This window comes from Nicotiana attenuata, unplaced genomic scaffold (assembly GCF_001879085.1).
Source record: "Nicotiana attenuata strain UT unplaced genomic scaffold, NIATTr2, whole genome shotgun sequence".
Classification (NCBI taxonomy): Eukaryota; Viridiplantae; Streptophyta; class Magnoliopsida; order Solanales; family Solanaceae; genus Nicotiana; species Nicotiana attenuata.
In genome coordinates, this window is record NW_017671551.1 from 30698 (window position 1) to 41339 (window position 10642).

At 37.2% G+C, this 10642-nt stretch overlaps 1 protein-coding gene across 1 annotated transcript; it reads left to right on the forward strand.

Moving 5' to 3' along the window:
- The first annotated feature begins 4303 nt into the window (after positions 1-4303).
- Positions 4304-7946, forward strand: LOC109208936 (oligopeptide transporter 1-like). Its single transcript, XM_019372094.1, has 8 exons — positions 4304-4409; positions 4649-5091; positions 5421-5518; positions 5612-6184; positions 6442-6700; positions 6784-6966; positions 7060-7381; positions 7473-7946. Exons 1-8 carry the CDS (start codon positions 4337-4339, stop codon positions 7784-7786), a joined length of 2265 nt encoding a protein of 754 aa, XP_019227639.1. The 5' UTR covers positions 4304-4336; the 3' UTR covers positions 7787-7946.
- The last annotated feature ends 2696 nt before the right edge of the window (positions 7947-10642 follow it).

Sequence of the window (10642 nt, forward strand, 5' to 3'; positions counted from 1 at the left end):
GGTAGTCTCATGTAAAGTTGCAGGGATAGGAGAATGGTGAAAGGACAGGATGTTTGATGCATGCATTGTGGTATCATTAGCAGATGAGGAATCATGGGATTGATGCATATCTGGAGATGTGATACTTGTGGAAGTTTGAACTTTAGAGTGTGGACTGCTATTTTCAATGTAAGTAGGAAAGGAACCTGACTTGATGATATTTTACATGGAGACATTCTTAGACCCTAGAGAGAAAGGAAAGACACTTTCATAGAATACTACATCTCTAGAAACATGTATCTTTCTAGTGGCTAGGCTTAACACTTTGTAACCCTTTGTCCTTAAGGGATAGCCCACAAAGACATGAGGAGTTGTCCTGGGCTCAAATTTATCTCTGTGCACCTTAGGCATAGTAGGATAGCAAAGACACCCATAACTCCTCAAGTGAGAATAATTGGGCTTCTTGTGATATAGGAGCTCAAAAGGACACTTGTTGTTTAGGTAGGTAGTGGGCAATCTGTTAATCAGGTAAGTTCCTGTCAAAATAAAATTTAGTTGGTAATTTGGATTGAAACATGAGTGCCCTAGCAGTTTCAAGGAGATATTTTTGTTTCCTCTCCACTACCCCATTTTGTTGTGGAGTATAAGGGCAGGTTTTTTGGTGAATAATGCCTTTGGTTTGATAAAAAATGGTGGCTTCATAACTGGTAAACTTTAGTCCATTATCAGATCTGATGGTTTTCACAGAGGTGTTAAATTGGTTCTCAATCATGTTTACAAAGGTTTTAAGGGTCTGCAGGGCATTGCTCTTGTTTCTTAACAAGTGAGTCCAAGTAGACCTACTAAAATCATCCACCAAAGTGAGGAATTACTTGTAGTTATTATGTGTAGTAATATGGTAGGGGCCCCATATATCAATATGTATTAATTGAAAATTTTGAGTAGAGGTGTTGGTTCTTTGTGGAAATGGAAGTCTGGATTGTCTAGCCATGGGGCAAATGGAACAACTGAAGGGTTAATTGGGTGAGAAGTTCATAGGTATTGAGGATATTCCTCTCATTTTGACAAAGGGAACATGGTCAAGTCTATTATGCTACAAGACATTTACATCACGTTTATTTAACACATTTGAAGACTGACTCTTATTATTGTGAATGGAAGTATTTACATTTGTTGAATGAAAATGTGAATGAGGAGGACTATTGAAGACTTCACTATTTGCACTAGTAGAAACATAACAATTGCAACAAGAGATTGGCACACTAGTATTTGAAACAATACTTTTACCCTTCAGAGACCTGGAACATAGGTAGTATAATCCCTCTTTGCTACTACCAATCACCTGAGGACTCTTCACTAAAGGGGCTTGCAACAGACATAGTGTATCGGTAGAAACTACAATACACTTGAGATGTGTTGCAAGAGAATTGACAGAAATCAGGTTGTACTTAAAGGATGGAACATAAAGGACTTTATGTAGAGTAATTTTAGAACTGAGTAACACATCCCCAAATTCAAGCACTTTCACCCTATATCCATTTGGTAGGCTTATCAACACAGGGTATGGTAGTGTTGTTATATTACTAAGTGCAGTTTTATTGAAGTTCATATGGTTAGTGGCTCCTGAGTCTATGATCCAAAAGCCAGTCTTAGATTCGACACATTTGCACGATAGTTTGTCAAAATCAATAGAAGAAGTGCAGACCACAATACCTACAAAGTTAACAGCACCACTGGTGATATTGGCATTGCTGGGAGATCCTCCTCCTGTCTGAAATTGTTGTAGCAAGTTCATTATCTGCCCGTATTGCTCTTTTACCAAGCTGACATTTTGATTCTCACCATGCAGGTTTGGATCATCTTCTTTCTCATGGAGTAGATCAGCTGGGACTCCATGTACATTTACCACAACTCCTTTCCCTATATTGAATTTATGACCTTGAGTTTGACCTGAGTTATTTCCCTGGTTGAATTGTTGAGTGTTGGTGCGATTTGAGTTCTGATTGTTGTATGAATTGTTCTGGGGATATTCGTGTAGCTTGTAACATTTGTCCTTTGTATGGCCTGGCCTTTTACAATAGTCACAGAATGGTCGACCCCTGTTGTTGGCGGTGTAATGTGTTTTGAAATTCCGAGCTCCAAAAGGATTTTGATGCTGTGAAGGAGCAGCATTCACATGCACTGAAGTAGACCCTAGGTTCAACTAATTGTTTGGTTTGAATTCCCTTTGATTTTCCTCTTGCACTAATAGGGAGAAGGCTTGTGCCAAGGATGATAGGGGTTTCATCATCAAAATTCTTCCTCGCATTGTTGTGTAGATTTCATTAAAACCCATTAGAAACTGAATAAGTCGTCTATCCTGTTCTGCCTTATGCAGAGTTTCCTTTGATCCACACGTACAAACACAGGAGCACTGGGATTTGGCATTTAGATTGCTCAATCATTCCCATAGCCTTTTCATCTGTGTGTAATAGGCAATGATGTCCAAAGATCCTTGAACGAGATCATTGATCTCCTTCTGGATCTAATACAGCTTTGCACCATTCGTTTGATCATATCGATCTTCCAATTCTCTCCATAATTCCACTGAATCATTAACATACTCAACACTATCAGAATTTTTTTTTGAAGGGAATTAAGAATCCAGGAAGTTACCATGTCGTCACATCTCTCCCACTGACGAAATTGAGGTGAATTGGGAGAATGTTTCTTGCAATCTCCGTTTACGAACCCTAATTTATTTTTGAGTGACAGGGCTCTCAGTACGCTCTTTCTCCATGACCTATACCCAATTCCATCAAATGGAACTAGCACTAGCGTCACTCCGGGACTACTCGAAGGATGAATTATAGAGGACTGCTCGCGTCGATGACTGGTTGATCATTCCTGCTCGTATTGGGGGTGAGTTCTTCGGTTTGATCGATAGCCATGAGGGAAGCTCTAAACAATGAAATTGACGAATGTCCTAAGCGATATAGTGAATAGACTGACCGATTTTGCAGAAAATACCTTCACTCGCACAGAAATTGTTGTTCGGAATCGCGAAATCAAAACCCTAGCATATGATAGAGAAAGAGAATTTTTGTTTAAAACTCCGGTAGATTTCAAGCGAACGTATTCCACTGGCTCTGATACCATATCAAGATTATCACATTGAAGGAAGGATGAAGCATGCACAGGAGCTCCAATGGAGGTTCTAGAATATTCTAAGCGAGAGAAAATATTTGGGAGGGGAGCATATGCAAAGGAATTGTAAAATGTGACTCTCATTCATTTCCACTATTACAATGTGTAACATATGTACATGTGTAGCTGAAAGTTAAAGCTATCTCTACAATGTAAAAGTTGTTGGCTCAGCATATTATAATTAACTTAACTAGCTAACAAAAATTACTTAACTAACTAACTATATCTCAGTATCTTTGGATAGGACCAGATAATATGATCTTTGGATACGACTGTTTAAGGTTACAACTGACAAATATTATTTCAAACGCTCTTCATATACTTGAAACCCAATTTTTGTTGTCATGTGTGGCTGCTATTTAATTTTCTGTGTTTAAATATTATCTTGCTTCAATATATTACGTGGAACCAATTTTATCTTCAGAAAGTTAGAAAATTGAGTTTCCTTCTTTGATGATGTTTTTAAACCCGCATAAAATTCTAAATGTTTTTATTTTGACCCGCCCCGCCCCGCCCCGCAACCGCATATGTTTAAACCCGCACTGTCCTATTGCCATTCCTAGATGTCCGGTCTTGCGCATGCGGCGGTGTTAAGTGTCCCATATTGATCGAGAGTTGGGCGTTGAACCTTAAGAAATATATAGCATTAGAAAAAAGTAATAGGTAATGCTTGAATTCTAATCAACAATTACTCAACATTGTCTTTTATTATGTACGCGATAAGGTAAACGTGGACATTCAATTCATCAGATTTAGCTATAGACAAAACAAAGTAAATTTAAAGCATGTGCACTAAATTGTCTATATTCAGATTTTGACATGGACAAACAAACCAAAATTAGTACTGAGTTAGTTAATAAATTGTTAAAATAAGAAAAAAATTAAAAAAAAAAACCGGGGCACTAAGCTTCCGCTATGCGCGGGGTCCGGAGAAGGATCGGACCACAAGAGTCTATTGTATGCAGTCTTACCCTGCATTTTAGCAAGAGATTGTTTTCACAGCTTGAACCCGCGACCTCCTAGTCACATGGCAGCAACTTTACCAGTTACTGCAAGGCTCCCCTTCTTAATTGTGTTCCTGATAATTAAGGTACTACTACTATTTATATATACTTGCTTTACTTACTATGTTATTCTTGTTTCTGGTTTAATACTCTCTTTGCTGTAACCTATGGAATCCTCAGAAAGTTATACTACAAAACCACTGTCAAATGAGCCTAAGAAACTCATTACTGAATCTTCAGGTAATTTTAACTCTCTGCTCAATATTACAGGAACCAAATATCATTCATATCTGTTTGCAGTGGCGAAACCGTCAAAATATAAGAAAACAGATATACCAAAAACTTTAGGAGAATCAATTTATAGTAAATATACATAAAACAGAAAATTTTATCTAGCAAGGTAATTTTCCGATGTCACTTGAATGTGGCTCCGCCACTGTCTGTTTGTGGTTTACTTATGAGAAGATTTTTGTTTGCAGATGAAGAAGTGAATGATTCACCAATAGAGCAAGTTAGACTAACAGTGCCAACAACAGATGATCCATCTTTGCCTTGCTTAACGTTTCGAACATGGGCTTTGGGGATTACATCATGTGCAATCTTGGCATTCTTGAATCAGTTCTTTGGTTATCGCCAAAACGCGCTGTATATTTCCTCTGTCTCTGCTCAGATTTTGGTGCTTCCCCTTGGAAAGCTTATGGCTGCTTATTTTCCCACCAAAACAATCCGAATTCCAGCGACAAAGTGGTCATTTTCTTTGAATCCAGGGCCATTTAACTTGAAAGAACATGTTCTTATTACCATTTTCGCCAATGCTGGTGCAACTAGTGTTTATGCTGTTAGCATTATTACCATAGTGAAGGCTTTTTATGGCAGCCAAATTCACCCTCTTGCAGCTTTGTTATTGACACATACTACCCAGGCAAGTTTTCATTATATGCTTTTGGCTGATTTTGGCTTATAAGCACTTTTAGTGTTTTCTTTTCGTCTTCTTGAGCTGAGGGTTTTTCGGAAACAACCTCTCTACTCCTTTGGGATAGGGGTAAGGTTTGCATACACACTACCCTCCCCAAACCCCACTAGTGGGATTTTACTTGGTCGTTGTTGTTGTTGTAAGCACTTCTGATGTTTACCAAGCACGTAAATAAGCCAAAAAGTGCCAAACACCTCATAAGAAATTCAGTATTTTCTGTCGTTTGCGCGTTCTGGTCCTGGATAATTGATTTTGCTATTGTTGGAATCTTGATTTAGTTGCTTGGATATGGATGGGCTGGTATATTCCGAAAGTTTTTAGTTGATTCGCCATACATGTGGTGGCCTTCCAATTTGGTTCAGGTCTCCTTGTTTAGGTGTTTTCTCTCACTCTTTGCTTTGTTCTTCTTACTCCCTTACCACAATTCTGTTTTATGAAATCTAAAGTTCAGTTGATTTGAATCCTGTAGGGCGTTGCACGACGTTGAGAAGAGGCCAAAAGGAGGCTTGACAAGGCTGCAATTCTTCATTGTGGTTCTTGTATCAAGCTTCTCTTATTACATCGTCCCTAACTATCTATTTCCATCGATAACAGCTCTGTCATTCGTGTGTTGGATATGGAAGGACTCAGTGACAGCGCAACAACTAGGGTCCGGTTTAAAGGGACTTGGAATCGGTTCGTTTGCTCTAGATTGGTCTACTGTGGCTGGTTTTTTAGGAAGTCCATTAGCCACACCTGGTTTTGCTGTTATGAACACTTTGGTTGGTTTCATACTAATTGTCTACATAGCCATCCCATTTTGCTACTGGACCGACTTGTTCCACGCCAAACGCTTCCCAATTTTCTCTTCTCACTTGTTTGATACTGATGGACGTGCATACAACCTCACAAGAATCTTCAATAAGAAAACTTTTGATTTCAATCAACAAGGATATGATCATTACAGCCAAGTTCATTTGAGCATATTCTTTGTATTTACCTATGGTTTAAGCTTTGCAACGCTCGCCGCAACAGTTACTCATGTTGCCCTCTTCCATGGAAGGTATTACAATTCCTTATTTCTACCTTAATTTAAAGCAACACATATATGAAGGGGAGTCTTGGCGTGACTAGTAAAGTTGCTGCCATGTCACCAAAAAAGTCACGGTTTCGAGTCGTGGAAACAGGCACTTGCAGAGATGCAGGGAAAGGCTGCATACGATAGACCCTTGTGGTCCGTCCCTTCATTGGACCCCGCGCATAGCGGGAGTTTAATGCACCAGGCTGTCATGTCATGTTTTTATGCACTATATGGTTTAGGACAATTTGGGAACAAACAAAGGGATCTTTCCAAGAGAAATTTGAGGATGTTCATACAAGGATAATGAAGAAAAACTATGAGCCTGTTCCTCAATGGTGGTTTTACACAATCTTGATAGTGGTTCTTGGACTGTCATTGCTTGCTTCTGAGGGATTTGGTAGACAATTGCAGCTTCCTTATTGGGGAGTCATATTAGCAATGGCTTTGGCTTTATTTTTCACCCTCCCTATCGCTGTAATAACAGCTACAACGAACCAGGTTACTTTCACAACGTTCCATTAACTATTTTTCAATATTCAACAACTGCACTTTGGTTTTGTTTAGAAATCTTTATAATACAGGCACCAGGAATAAATGTCATCGCAGAGCTCATCATAGGTTACCTGTATCCTGGAAAACCTCTAGCCAATGTAACATTCAAAACCTATGGATTAATTAGCGTGTCACAGGCTATATCTTTTCTCGCTGATTTCAAATTAGGCCACTACATGAAGATCCCTCCAAAATCGATGTTCATTGTCCAGGTACATTACGTTTCAAAAGTACATACAACTATCTTATGCCACGATTGGTGGACTAACACTTGTAGTCTATAAATTTTTCTTAATATGATAAAGCTAGTAGGAACTGTAGTGGCATCCTCAGTCTATTTTGGGACGGCTTGGTGGCTCCTCGATACAGTGGATAACATCTGCAATCCATCAAAATTGCCCGAGGGAAGCCCATGGACTTGCCCTGGAGATGATGTATTTTACAGTGCCTCAATTATTTGGGGTGTTGTTGGTCCTTTAAGGATGTTTGGAAAACTAGGATTATACTCCAATGTAAACTACTTCTTCCTACTAGGAATTCTAGCGCCTGTCCCCGTTTGGCTTCTCTCGCGCAAATTCCCTGATCAGGAGTGGATTAGACTCATCAACATGCCTGTACTATTATCAGGTCAATACTGAATCCAACATTTCCGGCACTAACAATACAAATCTAAAGACTAACATGTGAAATTTAAATTCCGAATCTGTCTCTGTATCAGGTTCAGGAGGAATGCCACCGGCTAGGGCAGTGAACTACATCGGCTGGTTATCGGTTGGGCTGTTTTTCAACTTCTATGTGTACAGGAAATACAAAAGTTGGTGGGCTAGGCACAATTACATTCTATCAGCAGGACTTGATGCTGGGGTGGCATTTATGGCCATACTTGCTTATTTCACATTGCAAATTAGAGATATAAATGGAGCAAATTGGTGGGGTTTAAATTTAGATGATCACTGCCCTTTGGCACATTGTCCTACTGCACCTGGTATACAGGTCCCTGGATGTCCTGTCTTTCAGTACTCATCCACTTAGAATATGAATGCTTATATACAGTCAAACCTCTTTATAATAGTTTTATTTGTTCGAGATTTTTTTGGCTGTTATAACAATGTACTATTATAGAAAACATATATTGTAACATAGCATAAAAATTGGTTCCATTAAAAAGTAGCTTTTACTGTGAATGGTTGTTATATAGTGATGTTATTATAGAGAGGTCATAACTTAGCATAAAAATTGGTTCCATTAAAAATTAGCTTTTACGGTGAATGATTGTTATATAGCGATGTTGTTATAGAGATATCTGACTGTACAACAAAAATTTACAATGTTGTGCTACTAAGTTGCACTAAGTAGATTACTATTGTCCTTAGAGCTGTCAAAACGGGCTAGCCCAGCCCAAGCCTCGTGGGCTTTAAAATTTGGTGGGCTAAGACGGGCCGGCCTTCTATATATATGGGCCTTAAAATGGCCAGCCCAGCCCAAACAGGGCCATGGGCTAGGGCGGGCTGACCCTTCAATTTTTTTAGAAAAAATATTTTTCAAATCTTTAGATATTTTTTCGTGAAATAATCTCTTAATCATATGAACTACTTCTGTTTATTTAGAGTATACAAGAATCTTGATATTTGAGGAGGAATCTCGTAATTGAAATGCAAATTCTCTATATCTCTAGCTCTTCTTTTTTTAACGTTACATGCATATTTTTTCTTTCACTTTCATTAGGTTTATGGATTGCTTCAATAAGTTTATATGTTAAGGTTTTTTAATTTAGGTTTAACATTATTTGTGGATTTCATCATTATAGTCCATAAAATTTTTAAACTTCATGAAATTTGCTAGTGTTGTCCACTTTCTTTCGGTATTAAAACTTGACCTTTTTCTATAATGAAGAGCAATAATTACTAATATATTAAAGTAACCAAACTGATCATTGGCAACTTAAATTAATATTTTCTTTTGAAAAAATTATTATTGGCCACTTAAAACGTTCCTAGTTTGTTGTTAATTAAGCAAAAGAAAAAACTAATCTTGTCATACTACATGCATATCGTAATTATAAATTCTAGTTGATATGGAAGGTAAATGAGCAATCTAAGATTGGAAAATGGGATTATAGTTAATATTCTTTTAGTTTTTACTTTTTTTAAATATTTAAATTTGAATTTAATTTATGTTTGGCCCACGGGCCGGTCCAGGCCCAGCCTCGGTCAAGCCTCAAGGGCCAGCAGGCTGACTTGGGCCGGGCTTATAAGCCTCAGTTTTAAATGGGCAAAATAAATCTCAACCCAGCCCTACCTAAGTAGCGGGCTGGGTTGGGCTGGCCTCACCGGCCAAGCCCATTTTGACGGCTCTAATTGTCCTCAAACTTCACGAAAGAGACGCTATGGTAAATTTAAGATGGTTGAGAGATCATATATAAGGAAATTAACTTCTATACACCAACTGAATTCTTACACTATCAGCTAAATATAACTGCATGTCATATGTATTAATCTTGTTTCTTTTATTTTGTAAAAAATAAATTGTGGAAAAAAGTGGAACGCAAGTAGAAAATATGCAAATAAACATATAGCCTTGAATTATCATAGTCATTGACAAATAAATCTGTATATTTTATAGTAGGTAACTTTTGGAAGATGTAATGACAAAAAAAAAAAAGAAGGTAAAATTTCACAAGTACAGCAAGAAAAAAAAACCTGCTAATGGTTCAAGGAATACAAGTGGAGAAAAAACTATCTGGTTACTACATGAATCTATAAACATCAAATGAGGATAAGTTGCAAAGTCTATAAACAATTATATGTCATGCAATATGTCATGCATCAATTAGCTTGATGTAAACATCAAATGAGGATAAGTTTTCAGTTTCTATCGTTGAATTGATATCTTGAATCTTTCACGCAACACTCCTATGATTTTTCATTTTCTTTTTTTTTTTTTTCTTTAAGTCTTTCCACTAATAGATGTTAAACGAAATATATCAGCGACAATGTTAATTTTTTTTTTACATTATTAACATATTTTACAGATTATATCCCATGTTTTATTTGGAGGTTTGTTTCAATGTGTACTATATGGGAAAATCATGTGATATTGACTGAACATAAAAGTCAATAGAGGTAGCTTTTACACCAAGTAAATAGATGAATATACATTAGTTAAAATCATATTTATGTTATGAGTTAAAAGTTATATATATTTGTGGTGTAAAATTTAACCTAGTATGCGTTACAGATAAATAAGTTTTTACAATTTGGATATCCGAGTTTATAGTGCCAAAGTTATACTAACTAGTAAACAGATATATAGATATAGACCAAACAATAAAACTAAACATAAAAACACTAACTAATTCATATGCTTATTATTTTCCCACAATGTTTGTTTCTCGTCAATTACCACTTCTTGTTCATCTCGTTCTTTTTGGTGAAGTAACCCCAGGAAGCCAAGTGCTGTAATTGGTAATATTAATTCTCTACATAACCGTTGAAGTATACACAAACTCATATCCTATATATAGCATACTGTAATCACGTTTGCAGACACCTTTTAAATCATTGTTCATGTTTCCAGAGTCCATTTGGAACATTTGTAATCATATGCTCATGTAATGTTCATCCAAAAGAATTTCTTCTAGCACGTCGATCGACTGTCCCTATTACATACTTAGGGTTTAGAATAAGTTACCATGTCTCCATCATCGTTTTTTTTGTCTCGTACGTTGTTAATGCACTGTGTAGTCGATTTACATATGAGCTTTTGATAGTACTCTCTGCACGTTTACATCGCCACCATGCAGTATGTGTTAGCCTCATAAATGTAACATCTTATTGCTTATCTCTGCCTACTTTTACCTCCTCCGCATATGCATTTCTTCTCATTAGA